Source organism: Lepus europaeus, chromosome 4, assembly GCF_033115175.1.
Source record: "Lepus europaeus isolate LE1 chromosome 4, mLepTim1.pri, whole genome shotgun sequence".
Classification (NCBI taxonomy): Eukaryota; Metazoa; Chordata; class Mammalia; order Lagomorpha; family Leporidae; genus Lepus; species Lepus europaeus.
In genome coordinates this window covers 121,934,082-121,955,032 of record NC_084830.1, presented here as the reverse complement: position 1 = coordinate 121,955,032, position 20,951 = coordinate 121,934,082, and the positions used below count along the sequence as shown (strand labels likewise).

Below are 20,951 nucleotides of genomic sequence, written 5' to 3'. Positions count from 1 at the left end.
GCAGGGGATAGCCTTCAGCAGTAAGGGTCTCATTCTCAATCACAGCCACCTTTATGTCGAGTAGTAAATAAGTGGTTAAAGTGACAGTTTGACATGGCAGAAGGTATCACCATTCGCATTTGACAGATAGGAAAATTGAGGAATAGACAAAGAAATAATTTTGACCTAGGTTCCACAGCTGGTAAGTGGCCAATGTCTGAATTCCACCTTGTCGAGTCTCACTCTCCAGTCTGTGCCCTCAACTCTTACAACAGGCCTTGCAGATCAAATATTCAATAGAAAGTGAAGGCATTCCCAAAATTGGGCCAATATTGAAAAATCTGGCAATGTATCCAGACCTCTGTTTCACCATCGAGACAGCTAATCAACTGACCATTATGTAGACACACATCATTTATGTCATTGTGCTGTATGATTACCAAATTGTCCCATAAGAAATATCTGGAAGCTATATTCTTCCTAGACAGAGGAACCAAAAGGGAAACTTTCTTATAGAATACCTGCACTATGGAAGGAGACTTCCATTCATGATGGTAGTTCATTTTTTTTCATTGCTCAAAAAGAATAAAGGTGGAAGTGGGAAGATGAGAACTTATTCCAAGTCAAGGGCATAAATATATGGACCTCCCCTATGATCCATTCCTCAAGGGAAATGGTTTCACGAAATTTTTACCCAAGTGAGCAACACTTTCATCCAATGAAGCTGAAGGTTCAGACCAAAGGTTTGGTGGTTCTTCCCTTGAGGCCAAGGTACTGGACATGCTTGTCATGGTCCTTCCTCTCTTGCCATCTCCCCACCCCTTCTCACCTGTGCACGGACCCCAGGGGTAGCTCTACGCTGGACAGGACCTGTTCTGACAGGTGGCTGTGTCTACAAGTATAGCCAGCACACAGCTAAGATTTGGTGATAAGCTGATGAGCCACCGAGGTTCCCTGAGATAAGAAGGATGCCAATTTGCCAATTTCGTTTGTGTAAGTGTTTTTACAAGGCTCCATGGAACTAGAAATGACATATCTCTAGATTTACTATTGCAAGGAAAGAACGTCTCAAGTACTCATTTCACTGCATGGCAAATGAAATCTCATTGTGTTGTCAGTAAACAGTGAACAGGAATTTGACAATTCTGTACTTGAACCTTTTTAGCATTTAACTGTTCTTTCCTCCAAGTCCTCAAAGAAGTTGGTGGTGCTTTGGCTAAATAGATGTATCATTTTAGGTTTTTGATTAGTTGTGCTTGGCAATGTCTACCATGCAAGACCAAATGTCTCAGGCACAGAGAGGAATGTCCCAAGCTTTCACATCAGGTACAGAAGAATAATAAAGATCAATTTCTTGACTGGCAATTAATTGATGCATAAAATATATTACTTAATTTTGAATTTTTGTTTCATTTCTCATATTCTTGAACTGTGTTTCCTAAATAGATAGTCTCTTTCATCCCGAGACAGCCTATCTCATTTTCCCAGACTCAAGATCTCCCAATACATTTTCTCTAGCACACTGGCTGTTCTTGCCTAGTCAGGGGTAAGTAGGGATTCTCCTATAGATATTGATGCTCTTTTTTCTTGTGAGAATTAGTAGAATTAGTAGGATGTAGTGATTAAATAGCCCAGATCCTGGGGCCAACCTGTAAAGTTTGGAACTTCATGTAGCAATTTACATGCTGTGTGATCCTGGGCAAATTACTCTCTCTTTGTTTCATTATTTTCTTCCCTACAATAGGACTGATAACAGTAGCCCAGAGGGCTACTGAGAAAAATAAAATGGCATAAAATATATAAAAGTAACCACAGTGTTAACTGGCACATATGTGTTTGCAACTTTTATGAGTGCTTACCTTATAGTACTAAACACAAATGCACAAAAGTACGAGTTGCTTATCAATGAACTGATTGTATCAGCAACAGATTTTCTCTGCCAATCTCTCAACTCCAAGTTTCCAGAGACCATAACTCAAAAAAGAAGTGTTCTGACCTTTGGTAAACGCTCAGGGTCTCCAGGGTGCCGGGGAATGACCTTCTGTAACCTCTGGAAACCATAATCAATGGTGGGTTCGTTGAGCGCTGCAATGAAGAGATCACACCATTAGAACATTTTTAGAAAATAAAGCTGATTTTGTGAGTTGTAATACTGATGGTGAAGATATAACTTGAAAATCCAAACTTTAGTGGAGACTTCTGAAATGATCGTATGAATATTATCTTTGTTGAACATTTCCAGCATGTACGTCTGTTTGCCACAGAGGAGAGTGACTTGCCCAAAAGAACAGTAGGAGAAGGTCTTGAACACCATTTCTCTGGACAAATGCCACAATACGATCATAAATAGAAAATAAAATGGTATTTGATAGGAGCTTTTAGAATTCACTTTATTTTAGAGCTCAGGCAAAAACATTCAAGGCTTCTGAGGGGTATATACACATTATAAACGGTAGAGAAATTAACAGTATCTGCTTAACTAAAAATCCCCAGTATGTGTCAAAGAATACAATTATTTCAGTGCCTTCTATGCAAATAAGCCTGAAAGATGAGGGTGAGGGGCAGAGGAGAATGGATACCAGTGGGTTTTCTAAGAAAACCTTTCAAAGAGTCTGCAAATAGATGGGGATTGAGTATGTCTGTGACTCAAAACCCTCACACTACAACAGTAGGCCCATTTACCAACATTGGTAAATAAAAATATGCCAACTTCATTTTTCTAAGTGTTGTTTCACTGACAGAGACCGACCGACCGACCGACCAATCTCTGTGGAGTACTACCTTAGAGCAACTGAAATCTCCAAGAATAATTCTTAAGGACATTTTTAGTAAGGCTCAGTCTTTATTACCATTTGAAAACAATGGGCCTGCTGTCCTTATATACACTATACAATCTTAAAAGAATGCTTAAACAAAATTTAAGTGGACTCTTATCTATTATACTCAAAATTCCTCCTTAGTGTATGAAATATCTCCAGCCCATTTCACCTGAAAACATGGAAACAATGGCAACTCAGTCCTTTACCCATATCTTCCACATTTTCTGAGTAATGGATAGGTGAGTATTTTTTAAATTTCTTAGCTCATTTTTTCTTTTCTGGTATAAACAAAGTTTCAACCACATATCTTCCCCTACATTGAATAAAAATATAGTTTTTGTAGGTCTGACATTCAGCTATACATTAGAAAACAAGTTGCCACACGCTTTTCTTAAAATCCATTTCCATTAACCTAAATTTTAAAAGTAAGATTCATACTACTGCTAACTTTAAAAAACTGTATTAAATTCAAATAGGTCCCAAGGCTAATGGAAGCAATTTGTATACCAACCCAAACTGACTGGCCCACTTTTCAAAATACAGGTATGATAATCTTGTGGTTTTAAAAGGACATTTAAATTGAAAGACTGTGAATTTAGTACATAATTATACCAATAGAACCCTTTAACTTGTCAACTTGTAAATCTAAAAGGCTATCAATCATTTCTAAAGAGGAAATAAACCTTAAAATTCCTTGATTGACAGTGCTTACTTTTTATGTAAGAGAAAAAAAAAAAAGGCAGGAAAAAAAAAAAAAAAGGCTGCATAAGTGGCCAGAAATCCATTTACAAAAGTACATTGTTTTACATGGGTGAGTAAAAAGCCAATAATTACACCTCCAAAAGACACATAAATCAGAGTAAGTACTTTTTCCTCACTTGTATATTTTAAGTTAGAGTGAACTTCAGATAACTTTTTATTAAAAAGATTTCCTCCCAAATGCAATGCTTATTGAAGTTGTTAATCGAGTACCATTTTCATTTAGGATAATGTAACCATTTTGGCAAATATGAGACTCTGTCAACCCCTCCCCACTTTCCTAACAGTAAACTAGCATCCAGTCTCTTGTGGAAATTAACTAAAATTACACCCAGGTGTACCAAACCTCTCTATACTAGTGTATTAGTTAAGGCACAATATTTATTATTCTTCCCATTTTATGAATTACTTTCTACACCCTTGAGAAGACTTTTCTTAAAGCAGTCTTGTAGAGGAAAAAGTAAAACTATTTCTGCAGGGAAGTTCTTACTCATAAAATCCGCAGTATTTAATCAAGGAATGCATGAGGGGAAGGAATGAGTACTGAGGTTTAAGGTATTTATCCTACCTATGCCCCACCTACAATGCTAATTGCCAACCAAAATGTTTAACCATCAATTGCAGCTTTAGACAATTAACTTATATTGCCATGTATTAAAATTATACATTTATCATCCAGAAAATTCAAATTTTTGGTTTTAGTTTTCAATCTATCACCAATAAAATTTGAATTGTTGACTCACCCCTTTCACATTTGCATAATGAAGTCCTATTGTGTCTAAAAATCTGTGGTTATTAATTGAATGACTATCTAATGTATTGGAGGGGAAGATGTGATGTTCTGGCAATATGGCCAACTCACAGCAGAATGACTGACACCTAATATCAGTAATTAAAAGAGCCAATTCAAATATCCTATGGAAATAATAGCTAAAGAGCTAAGGAAAAGTCATTCTGCTGTCACAGAGTGTAGTTGAATTAAACATATTATACTCATTATTCAAAGAAAAATAAGCAACTGCTCCATGAAAGTATACTGCAGGGAGAAATATTTAAAATTCTGAGGTAAAGGCTTTTATTTTCCATGACTTTATGTGTTGTTCTATGCTCACATTTTTAAATGTGTTAACCTGCTTTCAATGGAAGCACTGAATATTACAATGCAATAGTCCAGGGCTATAGGCCAAGTTAACATGAAACATCCTAAATTCAAAGGAACCTGATTTCTCTGATTTCATTAACTAGATGAAAAGAATTAAGCCAATTACTGAATGAGAGGGGGAATCTGTTAAAGTTCCCCACTTAAACACATACTACATGCACCACAAAAAAGGAAAAAAAAAGCTTTGAAAACATTAAATACCTGGGAAGGAGAATGGTTACATTATGGCAAACCTATGGGATAGAATTTGAGGCAGTCCTCAAAGAAATGTCAAAATAAAAATAGTATTTACTAAGATATAATATATTGCTAGGTTAAAAGCAATTACAGGGACACATGCAGAATATGATTACTTTTTTAAAAAAATAAACAAGTATGAGTGTAGAATAGGAGAAATGTGTATTTTGTTTAAATGGACAAACAGTAGTTATTACTTAGCAGTGGGTCTTACATTGCTTTTCTTCCCCTCTTTGTGCTATGCATTTTCTAAGCTCCCCACAAAGAGCATATATGACTTTTATAATCAGAAAAAAAGGTTAAGAGCAGGAGATTGTTGCTAAGATGGAATTTGACCTGCTTGTATAAAGTAATGACATAAGAAACTATGCCTTAAAAGGGGTCTGTATACCTTTTAATAACCTTGCATAGGTTATTACCAACCATAAGAAAAATAAGTAGTATACTTTTGGCCAGTTGTATAAATATGTGACTATTCATAAACTCTCTGAAAATCAACAGAGAGGGTAGCAGGGAGGAATCATAAAGAATGGTATATTTATTTCATCAGTAGGGGCAGCCGTACCGTAGGGACACACATCGACTCTGCAAGAATGCAATATAAAGTTAATCCTTCAGCAAAGTGACCTCATTGTACTCAAGCACAGGGTTCAGGGGGCACTAATCAATTTTCCCCTCAAACTTGGGATAATTCTGAGAATCTGGGAGAGAAAGGAAAAACAACACTAAATTGGGCATAAATAACCACAAATAAAGATGCCTGAGCATCTTTGGTTGAAGAAAGGAAAATAGCTGAAGCCATACCCAGCAAAGGAATGGAATGGTGACAGCAACTGTGTGGCTCTGCTTCCGAGATCCACATGCTCTGAACAGGTTTGAAAAGGAGGGTGTCATCCTAAACCAGTTACGCGTGATAACAGAATAAGTAAGGCTCTTAAGTTTAGAAAAACGTTATCTTACATAGAATACCTTTAATGTTCAAATTATCAGAATACAATGGAGTCCTATATGTGCAATTTTTAATTCCAAAAGATAGGAGTATCCTTTTTTTCAGTAATTATTTTTAGTGCCTACCACATGTATTTGCCAGAGTGAACTGGTTTGTGTCACAACATCATAAGCCATTAAAACTAAACTTTTAGAAAGGTTTAGTTAAATATCCAACCTGAAAGGACAAATGAAATCCTTTGACTGTGAGTGGAGTCAGAACCCAGCTCCTAGTCTCCCAGCCATGCTTCCTCTTCTGCTCAAAAATCCATTGTCTCCTCTTCCTTAGAGTGACCACCTCTGCTCCAGTTTCTGACAAAGCCTGCACTAGGTTCACAGTGCACTTAAAGGAGACACACGGATTTAAATAGTGACCAGGCTATGGTGGAGCCATGAACCACTGAATTCAAGATGCTTTCCACTAACCCCTTCAAACCTATTCACAGGTAGATAGACGTAAGAGCACATTTACTGAATCAGCTTGGTGGGGCTTTGTAGCTCTGAACAATAGACCAGGGGAGGTTTGAAGCAGTCCTGCAAACACATGGGGAGCAAGAGCCAGTGTTCCTGAACAGGGGAGAAAGCTGGCAGAGTGATGAGTCAGCTGGGATTTCAGAAGGTTCTTCTCACCACAGCTAGGATGTGATCCTGGGGAAGGGCCCCTGGTAAAAATTTGCCTGCCCTACACACAGGGATGGCATTTCAGCTGTCAAAGTCATTACCTTTGAAACAGGACAAGCTGATTACATGATCAAAAAGAAAATCAAACCATTTCACCTGGTTTTGTGTTAGGACTGTTAATAGGTTCCTTCCCAATCTCATCTTCTCCGAATTCCCTAAAGGAAAACAGTAACTTTCTCTTCCAAACCAGTCTCTATTAAGCTTTTCTCTTTATGGACTGCAGTCCACGTGCTGGTCAGAACAAAACAGCTCTGGTTATCCAAAGCTATTTCTACATTGTCCAAATGCTCACATAGCATGAAATGCTGTCTATAAAGAAAATTTGATAATACAACTAGATGTTATACACTAATGTTAGTCATAAGATTACTAAATGCAATTTCAAACCACTAGTAATGAGTAAATTCTAACTGAAAATAGTATAAATATGGCCTTTTTGTGCCTTTAGTCTCTTTCTAGTTTTTTTCTTTAAACAAATTCACTTCACTAAGAGATCAAATAAAGACAATTCTTTTTAAGACAATTTATTTGCAAATTAAAATCATGTAGTCAAGATGGATGCATTGAGTTATGAAAATTGATTTTTCTCTGTTCACAACTTCCTTTTAAAGAAGTCACTCCTCTGTCCCCCTGAGTACTTATTCCTGTAAACAATAGTCATGAGAGGCTGGAGGGCCACGTTCCCAAACACCAGGGGAAAGGGCTCTGGGTGCCATTCCAACATTTGCTCGCAGAGTTCCCTGCTTTTATAGCTCAGCGACTCACTGCAGTGCTTTAACATATTTCTGGGGTTTTAATTTCCTTTTTTTAATGGTTGTGTGACATGATGTCATTTTGACTGGAAATGAAAAGAAATGCAGATATTAGGAAGGTAATATTTATATTCTACTGCTATTTAATGTCCAAACAAATATCTAGACGCTATGCCAAGTAATAAATAAAACCTCATAGCAGAGGCAATGATAAAACTAGCACCTGGGTCTCCAAGCTTCCCTGGTGACTACTCTATATTTGAACTAAAGGAGTAACAGCAGAGCATTTCCCTTCCAGGCAGGCCCATTCTGGGTATGAGAGTTATTACATATGTGTTAGGCAGAGCCTTTTTGTTCCATAATGGCCCCATTTTTCCCTCACTCACTAAATTAACAACCAGAGGTAAACAATAAAACAGCAAGTTATCTTCAGAAACCTATCTTTAAGAGTGACTTTAAAATATATAAGCCGAGAAATCAACCAGAAGACTAAACAAGAGCCAGAAATATTGTTACTGAAGAAATTTGCTGCATTTCCAGCCACTGGATGTTTCATTACCCGCCTAGATGTCGAGTACACAAATGGCACGCAAGGTCGACTCTTCAGTGGAAAAGATACACTCCCTAAGAAACCTAAAGCCCAGGCCCTGGTAAGGGAAGCCCTGGCTTTCCGTGTGAAATGCTTTTACAGCCTGGTGCCCCTGCCTTAGGCTTGTGATGCTCAGGAGAGCTCAGGAGCAGGCTCACTCAACCGCGAGATCTGGAACTGAATGTGTAGAGTGGCAAGAGTAAGCCAACATGGGCAGCATTAACCCAGACAGGAGCCCAAGAAAAATTTCCGAACTGCCCTTGAACACGCCTTGTCTTCTTGCTGTGTGGCAACAACTTAAAGATTCCAAATGAAAAGCAAAGAAAGGAATACCACTCTCTACAAAGGCACAGCTGATGCATTTAGGTGGCAAAGAGTGGAGCCAGGGGACTATGCAAAGCAAGGGTTGCAGACAGTCAGCTGGAAGAGGAAGAGCCCAGGTTGATGAAATGCAGAGGCTCTTAGAGACAGACTGAGATGTAAGACCCTGAGGACTGTGGCCTGGAATGCAAAGAACTTACATATGTTTGCGAATTAATAACAATTCAAGAAGCACAAGCAATCAAGAAGAGGAAGGAAGAATGAAGAGTGACTTGCTTTTGTTTTTCAAAATGAAGTAGCTTTATTGTATTTCTAAACCTAAAAGCAATACATTCTTAATACATAAAAATTTTTGAAAGCAGGAGAGGGAAGAATTCCTGTAGCACCCCTAGTCATGTATAAGCACTATTTATATTTTAGTATGTATATTTTCAGACAGTTTCACACTGCTGTTTTGTATAAATAAAGATTCTATCTATATTTAGACTCACCTCATTGTTTCCCCACATTTCCACTGGGTTAAGAAGTGTTATAATGAACAATACCCAGGCAAAATTCCTGGGTAAAAGAAATGCACATTTCAGATCTTTTAATACATAGATTTCCTAACTATCCTTCATAGGATTTATACCAATTTATGTTTCAATGGGTTTCTTTTAAAGGTGTCTGCAAAAGAAAACTAATTTTTACAATTTTATGTCTTTAACCCAGTTATTCTCTAAGTTATAAAGACCGACCTCTGAAGATTTTTACTAGATGTTAACAATCCCAATGAGCCCTTACAGAGGTGACATCTTCAGCATAACCTGAGGTCATCGAAGACTGTTTTCCTGGCAGTATCAAAGTGTTTCATAGACATTATCTCAAATATTCCTATAGAATGCTCTTAATATCAATATTGAAAAAAATTCTTTCAACTCAGGTGGGAAACTAAGGTGGCATAAGTTAGTACAGATGCTTCATTGTTGATTTTTTTTTTTTTTTACGGTACTTTGTGTTTCAAGATGGCTATTTTGCCTTACTATTAATGAACCTCAAACTGTAGCAGACTGACAAGTCCTGATACCAAATCAATTAAACCTCTCCTTTTGCACAAAATATCTGAGAAACAGAAGTTCATCTTCAACTGTTATCTTTGTGTCCAGAATCCTGACTTTATACAGATGAATGAGCTGCTCCGTGGCCTGACTTCTGTACTTAAAGCTCACCGCACCAACAAGCACAAACTGTTGCAGGAGACCACCCTGGCATTTTAAAGTTGCCCCACAAATCATCAACCAACTGTATTTCCTGCCTCACCAAAATGTCCGAGCCTACAAAGCTCTCTCAAGAACTGAATTGTCCTTTGGAAAGAGGAGACACGTAGTGGTGTAGAGATGCCTTAAATCGATGTATCTCCTGCCACAACCAGTCAGCGTTTTACAAGATCCTTGGTGAGAAGCTGCTGGAAGAAGTGGAGCATTTCCTCTTGAACAGCCCCCATCTCACCCTGGAGCATGTACTCTGTCTAAAATGGGAAGTAGGTGAGCCTACAATAATTAGAGAAAACTGTACTGCTCTCAAATTGTAATGAAGCTGATGAGAAAAGACGCCCCTGTTATGGTGTGTGATGTGCTCTGAACAGCCCGGCCTTCCAGGAGCCTTAATTTAGATTTCCAAATTTGATCCAAGTTTTAAAACTAAAATTAAATCCCTTAAGCAAACAGAAGCTCCATCTTCACTTTTTTTTTGTCTTTCAATCTTGTGGATTTAAAGAAAAAATGGATCATTTATGATTAGATTTCAAAGCCAGATCTGCTCCTTTAAAGGGAAAGAAGAGGATGGTTTTCTCTGTGTAATGGATGATAGTGTTTAAGTACTGAAGGCCAACATACTCTGTCTTTCGTTCGTAACATTTAAGGATAAATCCATAATTCTCTTCCCTACTGACACATCTTCTGATATAACAAGAGTAATATTACTTCTATAATTGTTCTTCAGATTTCTTCCCAAAGAGTTTTGACAATAACTGTTATCAAGGGGGTAAAATCACCCAGCCTGTCTGATAAACATGTTTTCTTATGTTCCCACCCCAGCGAGTGCTGTGACACCGTACTTTTATCATCCAGTGTGTGTACAGAATAAGCTTAGAACAGCAATTGCCGAGAATAGGCAGGCGATAAACCGCATTGATTTAACACATCTTGTTTTCAATCATGCTTGGATTTTCTGAGCACGCATTTTTCCTGTACTCTGGCTTGTAGCTTTTATCTGACGAGCTGATCCCTTTTCACTGGAAAATGAAAAGGTCGCACAATAAGACACGGTTTACTGGAACTTGAACACGCACCAGGGAAAGTATTTTAGATAAATACTGTCAGACATAGCGGAGCTGAATTTCAACAACGCAATTGCTAAACAACAATACTTATTACTCTCCTAGAACAAGCCTACAAGCAACTTACGGCTCACAGCAGGGGAGAGCACCGAGTCAGGCGCCAAAGCTAAGAAACCCTTCCCTGAGCCTCATGCTAACCAAGCACCAAGTTTTGGGCTGAGGTCTTCCTCATGATTGTTAATAACACAGTTTATGAAACAACTCGGAAAAGTACCCCCGCTGTTCACAGAGTCATTTCCTCCAAACCAGCGGACAGGTTTCAGAGGAGCTGGATGATGAAGCTACCACAGAGCTCTGCAGACAGACTGGGAGGAATGAGAAAATCCCAAGGAAAGTGCGAATCAATGTGACTCCAACTAATCCATTAAATTCCACTAATAAGACAGGAAAGCACTTCTAACTGGGAGATATTAGAGGATCAAGTGATTATTTGGTAACGTTCTAATGGCATCAAAAGAATCATATACCCTATGTAGAGACCGACAATGGCCTTGCAGATAAGCCTAGAAGTTTTTATCAGCCTGAATTCAAGCAACATAGCATCTTGACACACAATAAACGAAGTCCATCTTCTTCAGTTTTGACTCACATCACAAGGCTCAGCCAGGACACACTCTTCCACCTCAGCATCAGAGTCTGGAATTCTCTTGTTTTGGCCTTACCACAAATTGATTATGCCTTCATGCACTGTGTGCCCCAGAGATGCCCCAGCTTTCTCTGTTCACAAACCACGAGTGTCTTGAAAACCATCTCAAAGCATCCCCAAGTCAAAAGAAAAGCCCATCAGTTCTATTTACTAACCACCTAGTTCTAAACAACTGAATGTTCAAGTCCTAACAACTTGGTAGCCATTAAAAAGAAAGCAGTACAAGGAAACTGAAAAAAAAAAATAACATGGTATTTTCATTTAATGTTTAAATACTCACAATAACCTACGGGATGTGTGTTTTCGTTGGGCACCACACAACTTCACGAACCTCAGAATCAGATTGAATACTGCCACCCTCATGTTCTATTCCACAGTGACTTGTACATGGCAGTTCCTTTTGACCACAGTAACTGCTGCAAACCCAGATTTGCAAAGGCCTGATGCCATCAAGAGGCATGAGCTATGAGCTTCTATGAACTAGTAGTTTGTGTAATACCTGACATGCTTATGAAAGTATTGCTATTTCTGTCATATTTAAAAAGCCACTGTGCCCATGTGAGCTTGTAGGATGCCTTCGTGCATAAGTACAGGAAACGTGGATCCACTGAGAATCACAGTATTACTTACATGCTACAGTACTACAAGAATCCATTGCATCCATTTAAGTGTGGCTTTTCCTCTAATAATAGCTATCACATCGGTGACAGCAGCAGATGACATTCCCTGAGGACTTACTATGTGTCATGCAATTTATATAAGTTAATTTATCTCATTTTCACAGTGATCCTATAAGAAAGCACTATTATTATTCCCATTTGACAGAAAGGGAAACTGAGGCTTGAGAAGTTACCTTGTGTAAATCTGCAGACAATCACATGAGGAAAGCTTGGGGGTCTCCCAAGCAGATCACTGTTAATTTTAGCCTCCATGACTTGTCTTTTGTTTTTCTTGCTCTCCATCTAACGTCATATTTACAATCTGTTCCCATTCTCCTTTGTCTTGAATTATGTCCCATGGACACCTGTGTCACCTGGTGCAGACCTCATTTGAGTTCCAGCTCTCCACACCACACCATTCTTCCCCTTGTCCCAACCATCTGGGAGTAGGACACAGCTAGATGTACAACCAGGCCACATCATTCATTGACCAGATATGTGCCTTTTGGGAAAGTCACTTGCATTCTTTATTCTTCCTCATCTGGAAACTGAAGATTTGATGTGGGACTATTTGTACAGTGCTCAGCACATAATAAATACTCAACTGGAAGTTCCATCGCTATTAATAGAATACCTGCCATGGCCTAGAAATGAGGCAGGACAGGGAAATACATGATAATTTAGGCATATTTACATATTCCTCACTCTACAGAGTCCAAAGAAAGTCATAAACAGAATCTAAGAGAATGTGGTAACTGACAATTTGAGGATGCGGCATTATGGAAGATCATCAGGTATGGTTTGCCTGTCCCTGGGTCTCAACCTTTCCTCCCTCATTTCTACTAACTTAAAATACAGCTCAATTAACTTCACCACCTCTGATTCTCAAGTATTACCCTAAAGTAGAGATCTATCTGGAGTAGGACATAACCATTTTAAAACAATATAAATTCTATATTTATTATTCTATGAATATATATGAACAAAAATAGGCAGGAAGCACCTAATTAAGTTGGGATTCTTTCTGTGACCTAAATATTTTACCCTTCAAAATTAATGAAAGAAAAATGGATGCTTTCTGTATTCTAGTCCCTATGCTTAAGATGAAGAGAAAGAGAAAGAGAAATACAACACAGGAGCTGTCTTATGCATCCTTAGCTAGAGATGATTCAGTTTGAAAAACTCTTCCAGACATCATGCCGTATGTACCCTTGAGAAATGGGCACTTCAGTGGGAAACAAGCCTGTAATCTGCAACCCCAAAAGACACAGAATTGTAACATTTTTAATGTATTAAGAATCCACTGTGCAGAAGAGTAAAAAAAAAAAAATCATTTGTAGAGGAGTAAGGGAAATATTTACCAAACAGCTGATTTGAGCTGGATATAGGAAGATAAACAGGATTTTCTATTGAAAAGGTGAGAAAAGCATTCTGGGCAAAAGCAACAGCCTGAGCTAGGGAAGAGAAATGCAAAAGGCGTGAGTTCAAATAACATGGTGCTATTGTTTGGAGAAGGGTTTGGCCCCAAAGATTCATGTGCTGAACGCTTAGTCCCCAGCATGTCCGTATTGAAAAATGGTGGGACCTTTAGGAAGTGGAGCCCAGTAGAAGGTGATTGAGTCACAGCCACCTTGCTGATGGGGTTAATGGTGGTCTCACAGAGTGGGTTAGGTCTCACAGACGTGGGTTAGGTCTCACAGAGTGGGTTAGGTCTCACAGGAGCGGGTTTGTTTCCAAGACAGTGAGTTGTCATAAAAGAGTGACCCTAGTCCCTCCTGGGTCTCTTGGTTCCTCTCTCTCTTACAACAACTCCTACCCTGGGAGTTATTCACTTGACGCCCTCACCACAGCTGAGCAGATGTTGGTGCCATACACTTAGACCTTCAAATTATGAACTAAATCTCTCTCTCTCTCTCTCTCTCTCTCTGTGTGTGTGTGTGTGTGTGTATGTCTTTGTCTTTCTCTCTTTTAAATTACCCAGCCTCAGCTATTTTGTTATAGCAACACAAAATGCACTAAGGACATGAATTTGGTGAACTTTTGGCTTGCATGTTGGGAGTAGGGTACTGAAGATTAACCCCAAGCAATATTATTGGCCTTGAGTGCCTTGCTAAAAACTTCACTTGGTAGGCAACAAGGAGGTATTTAAGATTTTCCATAACATAGGATCATGGGAGTGAGTGACACAATCCGATCTACATTTCAAAGAGATTACCAGAAAGGTCAAATGAAGGATGGGTTTTAAAGTCAGCATTATTGTAATAGTCTCAATGGAAAATGAAAGACCAACTAATATCCAAGTGGCCAAAGAGGAAGAGGTAAATTTAAGAGATATTTTAGACTATAGTTTACATGACTTCAAGAACATGTTATATGTGAGAGATTAGGAAGAATAAGGGATGACTCTAATATTTGATTCACCTGAGTAGAAAGACTGATCATTTAGCAAAACAAATAATGCAGGAAAAAATTATATATGAAAGGGAAAATACCATGAATTCACTTTCAGACATGCTGAACTTCAGATGCCAGTAAAACATGCAGGCAAAAATGCTTAGTAACAGCTGGAAATTGTGTACAAAAGTTCAAAAAAAAGAACAAAACCCAAAACTGAGTTAATGTTAATGTTATGGGTAACACAAAGATATAGATAATAGTGAAACCATTCATGTGAGAAGAGAACCAACCACAAATAATACTATGGGGACTACCAACAAGTGAGGACTGGTTTGATAAAGATTCAAAGATAATAAAGGAAGGAGAAAGGCAGGTCAAAATCAATGAGGAGTTTAAAATATAAAGGGTTGTCAACTCCATCTAATATAGCTGGGTGACCCATCAGGAGATACCCAAAGAAAAATTGTGCATGAGAAGCTTAATTTTAACAGAATTCTGAATGCTTTGACCTTAAGACTCTGGATTTCTCAGTAACTTCCAATAAAAAGATCTGAACACAAGTGAGCAAGTGTGGTTGGCAAGTTTGCTTACTTATCACAAGAGGTGTAAGAGAGTACAGATACTTCGTCCCAGAACTAAGTCACCTCCCTCCTAAAGAAGCATGTAGAACTCCAGATGGCCAGAGACAAAAGCTACAATGTTCATCTATAACAGCTAAGATGATGGATCTAGAGCTTATCTTTAGATGTGGCTGATTCTTGGTAGTACATTTTGAGGGACGAAGATGGGAGACTTTTCATGGCTCTTGATTTTTTTTTGCTTTTGGCTCCCATTTTTTGATGTCAGTCTTCTAAGAAGTAGGTGTACCCATGCTGATCCCTTGAGACACTGAGTAAAGTTTTACTTCTACCCACCCTAAGTTTGGACCTGTGATTCAGGGCGGGAATGGGTCCCTTTGCCCCAAAATATTGATAAAATACAATGTTTGCATAATAAGAATTTTATGTTCCCCTTTGGATCTTGGTGGTCTTAATATTGGTCCCTGGAGTCTTGCAATCAATACATGTTTAGTTAAGCAATTCACTTGTTTTGGACTAACAGTTATTGTGTGGGCAATGGGTATGTGGCCACTTCCTCAATAACCCCACGTCTCCTGATGCAGTGAACATTACAATCACACATTTGTTGCTATTAGCTCATGAGATGCTGGAAACCAATTTTGAAAAGCAAGTAATAAAGCACCACATAAAAAATAATGGTGTAATTACTTCTTGGTCAGGTTAAACCTACTGTGACGATAAAAACCAAAAGGAACACCAAGCATCATAAGTGGATTTATTATAAATTTGACACTAGTCCTGACCTTCAGCAAGGAAAAGATTTGAACCCCCTCACCTAAGCTAGGTAGATAGAAAACCATTTAAGTCATATATCTTTACCAAGTCTCTGCTGAAAAGCACTTGAATGAATTTATCCCATTTATGCCTATGTCAACACTCAAAACAAGAGACTGAACTTTATAAAATTACTGCACCAAGGCTTTCAGAGTTTCATCTGAATTTAAGTTGCAAAGAAAAGGGGATGTAGGGGCTGCCGCTGTGGCAAAGCTGGTTAAGCCACCATCTGCAGTGCTGGCATCCCATATGGATGCCAGTTCAAGTCCCAGCTACCCTACTTCCTATTTAGCTCCCTGCTAATGGCCTGGAAAAGCAGCAGAGGACAACTCAAATTGTTGGGCTCCTGTGCACATGAGAGAGACCTGAAAGAAGCTCCTGGCTCCTGGCTTTGATCTGGCCCAGTTCCAAAAGTTGCAACCATTTAGGAGGTAAATGAGCGGATGAAAGATCTCTCTCACTCACTCTCTCTCGGCCTTCAAATAAATAAAAACAAATTAAAGAAAAGGGGTCTAGAAAATGGGTCAGAGGGCAAAAACATGCTGATATAATTTGTTCTCTAAATGTAGTGGGAGGAGGAGTTTCACTGGAATATAAAGTACATTGTTTGATGGAAGTGAAGGAGGTGCTGCCTCTTGCTGTTGATCTGTGAGCAAACACGCCAGTAATTACTAAGGTAAACAGAAGAAACAAATCAGCCTTGACGTTCAGGCTGTGATTCTTCCACTTGTCTCTGCAGCAAGTGAGGCTGCCCTGATCACTAAAAATATCATGGGACTATAGGTAGGAATAGGGGATGAGAGAGAGACTTATCCAAAGTTATGGCAAGAACTTTTAAGGAGACATAGTACAGTAAATATTGAAGGATATGATTAAGTTTTCATTAGAGCTGTTTAGGGTTATTTCTAGCTCTTGAGAAGACTTCTAGTTAACATCTCTTTCTTAGCTCACATAAGAGTTGCAAACGATTCTCCTAAGGTATCTACATCCTGAACAGACTTTATGACAGGATACTATTGGAGGATAGCATCGATCACAGCCTATGATAGACAGTAGTGAGCTAATTTACTACTAATAAAAGTGACTTCTGTAGGTTAATTCTCAACAACAATAACTTGAACGAGATATAAGAACTCCTGTATACTGATGGTTGGTTAGAAACTGGTGTAGGCTTTCCAGAGGGCAAAGTAACTATCTATGGGAAAAGAGGATATAAGACTAACCTTAGAGACCAAATCTTCATTAAGTTCTGGAACAATCTCAGAAGTAGCCCAAGGCCACAGAAACCACTTCTAATGTCTATTTTTTCAAGTGGGCAAAGGCCCAGATCAGCCAACCCAGCCACTTCATTCTTCAGAAATGCCATCTAGTACTACAAGACAACACTGTTCCTGCTGAGACTCCTCTGGGCCTCTTCTTCCTTCTCACTAACATTGCAGACTGAAGTTCCTTGAATGGACTCTTCCACTTCTCTATATATTAATGGGTGCAATGGACCTGCTTAAAACAAATAACAAATGGGAAGAAGGAAAAAGAAGTGATTTTCCCACTATGATCTCTTTTTACAATCTTCCCTTATTGAAGGTTGGTAAATTTAGAGGACATGAAAATACATATTTAGCTCCATCTAAGGAACGCACTTTGCCTGAGGCTACTGTGTCAGATATTGCTGGATTTTTTCAGAGGACTAGGATATATCTGCAGGAGCAGACACTGGCTTGATAAACTGCTGACATATTCCCAAATGGAAAATTTTATGATTATACTGGTACAATAGATACTGTGACCCTTTAAGGACAAAACCAAACATACTGGATTGCACTTTTCCAAAGCTACCAAAATATTTTTCGGTATGAATATATTCTTGTAGGTCTTCCTTCTAACTCTAGAATTAACAACTTGATCTTGATGGGCAGGAACAGATCCATTCAATCAACTTCAGAACTTTACTGCTGCCAAAAACAAACAAACAAAACAAAACAAGTGCTTCCTTTTATAGCAAATACAACCACACTTGCAGACCCTAAGTGATCTATGCAAGATCAAACAGTCAGCTAATAGCTGAATCACAATTGAAAGTCAAATGCTGGAACTCAATCTACCCCGGACTCCCCAAATCATTCCTTCACATAAGCCTATTTAAAGTAAAAAAGGGTCTCATGCTGTGGTGCAGTAGGATAATCCTCCGCCTGCATTGTCAGAACCCTATATGGGCGCCAGTTCTAGTCCTAGCTGCTCCTCTTTCAATCCAGCTCTCTGCTATGGCCTGAAAAAGCAGTAAAAAATGGCCCAAGTCCTTGGGTCCCTATATCTACATGGGAGACCCAGAAGAAGCTCCTGGCTCTGGGCTTCAGATAGGCCCAGCTCTGGCTGTTGTGGCCATTTGGGGAGTGAACCAGTGGATGGAAGACCTTTCTCTCTGTCTCTCCCTTTTGCTGTCTATAACTCTTCTCAACTAAATTAATAAAATCTTTAAAATAAAATAAAAATTAAAAATTAAAGTAAAAAGGATCCATTACTGAGAAGTAGCATTGAGCATTTTATTTTTGTCAACCTGTATTTTATTCTCCAGCACCCAAAAGGTAAGAATGCCTATTTCATGAGAAAACTAAGTCTGCAGGGTATGAATGAGCAATGGGTAGGTGCTATAGTTTGAATATTAGCCTGCTGAATGTCCCTCAAAGGCCTACAGGTTCAAAGTTTAGTTCCCAAGTGTTATGTCAATGGTATAAGAATAAAACTAATCCAATGAAGCTGTTTGAAGCTGGGGTCTTCAGGAAGTGCTTGGCTTGGATTAGATTGCTAGGGTGGTGTTCCCATCACTAAATTCTGCTAGCTTTTTAAAAAATTTATTTTATTTGAAAGGAAGGGTCACAGAGAAAGAAGGAGAGACTAAGTGAGATCTTCCATCTGCTGGTTCACTCCCCAAATGGTTGCAATGTCCTGGGCTGGGCCAGTACAAAGCCAGGAACCCAGCCTCGGTGGCAGGGGCTCAAGTACTCAGTTCATCTTCCACTGCTTTCTCAGGTGAATTAGCAGGGAGCTGGATTAGAAGTGGAGCAGCCAGAACTCAAAGCTGCACTATTACGGGTTGCCAGTGTCACAAATAGTGGCTTAACACACTATGCCACAGTAATGGCTCCAAGTTCTGGTGGCTTCATAAGAGATCACAAAGACATGTCTATGTGTGCTCCCTGCCTCTTGCTATGTGATGTTCTATGCTTCCAGAAAGCCTGCACCAGAAGCCAAACCAACGTGCCCCACCCAATCTTGGACTATGATCCTCCAAAACTATGAACTAAGTAGACTTTTTCTCATTACAAGTTAGCTGCCTCAGGTATTTCATTGTCATGGCACAAAACCTACTAATACAATGAAATTAAGTGTGACTGATGTGCACTATGGAGAAGAAAATATCAATCATGCCCTTCAGATAATGTCTGCATCTACAAGAGCTTTGTCCTGTAACTGAAGGACATTTCAAAACCAAATGGCCCTGATATTTAGTAAAATGCACACTAACTACAAGGAAGAAGAGCCTAAGTACAAAGTTTCTACATTCTCTTGTAACCCTTGTAACCACTGCCCACCTGTCTTGTATAGTCCATTTTGTGAAACCTTCTTTTGTTCTTGAGATTAAAAACAGTATTTCTGACTTTGCCTAAATTCTCACAGCAGTAATGAGGTAAGAATAGTAATCATCACCACTGATGTACAGTCATTGTGTGCCAGAGACTGCTAAATCGTTAATTTTAGCTATTTTTTAAAAAAATTATTTATTTATTTCAAAGGCAGAGTACAGAGAGGCAGAGGCAGAGAGAGAGAGAGAGAGAGAGAGAGAGAGAGAGAGAATCTTCCATCCACTGGTTCACTCCCCAAATGGCTGCAATAGCCAGAGCTGGGCCGATGTGAAGCCAGGAGCTTCTTCCGGGTCTTCCATGTGGGTGCAGTGGCCCAAGGACCTGGGCCATCATCTGCTGCCTTTCCAGACACACCAGCAGAGAGCTGGATTGGAGGACTTGAACTGCTGCCCATATGGGATTCTAGCCCTGCAGGTAGTGGCTTTACCCTCTATGCCACAGCACCAACCCCAGTTTTAGCTATTTTTGAAGTCTGTAGTATAGTCATCAACAATTTTTGTTTATTGTTTGATTTCTCTGAAAAGGAGAGGGAGAAAAAGAAGGAAAGGAGAAACACAGATCTCCCATCTATCTATTCACTTCCCATATGCCAACAGCAGAATCAGTGTATTCAATCCAGGTCTCTCATGTGGATGGTCAGGACCCAAGAACCGGAGCAGTCATCAATTGCCTCTCCGGGTGCACAATAGCAGGAAGCTGGAATTGCGAGCAGAACTTGGACTCAAACCTAGGCACACTTTGACATAACATGCAGGTGTCCCAACTGAGGTCTTATACACTCACTCCATCAACACCACCTTTACAGATGGAAGTAGACACAAAAGATGTCAAAGAAGTGAAGAATTTTGTCCAAGTTTCACAGTAACAGAAGCTGAACCAGGGTTCAAGTTTAGGCAGTCTTTATTCTCTACATGCTTACCCACCTTTTACACTAGATTGCAGTTTGGAAGGATTGGCTGCTACTTTGGAAGGAAAGATGTTCTCTTTCTCATCAGGGAAATACAGATGAAACAAATAATAACAGATGCCTCAAGGAAAACTTCCTGATTTCAGCATGAAAAACTTAAATGTACATTCACTGGTGCTATAGAAAGACATGAGTAAGACATTAAGTTTTAAAAGGAAAACTTTCCAAAATAGATCACACTTCAGCACAAAATCATTTTCTATGAGGTGTATGGTGGTGATGTCACCCGTAAGACAAGATGAGAAATGACACACACTTCTCCATTATCACCTTCCAGGTTGTTTAATCTCACCTGGCAAGTTTCCCTTCATCAAGTAAGTTGAAAATTGTATGGAATCTGGAGACAGCTCTGGGTGACACGAGTAGAATTCTGATATACTTTCTTCATTAACTGCTCATACCCCAGAAATGAGAATAATGCCTCTCTTCCTGGGGAGTCTTTTAACTGAAAAACCTATCTTAATTGAATGCACACATCAGTTAACTATCTTCGGATTCACAAAGCATTAATGCTCCATTTTCACAGAGTGTCTTCTCTTGGCGTGTGTAAAGGCTGGGACTCTCAGGGCTCTGCTTACGGGAAT

General features: G+C 39.1%; 1 protein-coding gene across 13 annotated transcripts in view; it reads right to left on the bottom strand.

Moving 5' to 3' along the window:
- EBF1 (EBF transcription factor 1) overlaps window positions 1-20,951 on the bottom strand; it is a 415,547-nt gene that overhangs the window by 30,942 nt on the left and 363,654 nt on the right. For all 13 annotated transcript variants that reach the window (XM_062188750.1, XM_062188751.1, XM_062188748.1 and 10 more), the window contains one exon: window positions 1,976-2,064. In XM_062188750.1, coding sequence (XP_062044734.1) covers window positions 1,976-2,064 — 89 coding nt within the window. The remainder of the gene's footprint in view (window positions 1-1,975; window positions 2,065-20,951) is intronic.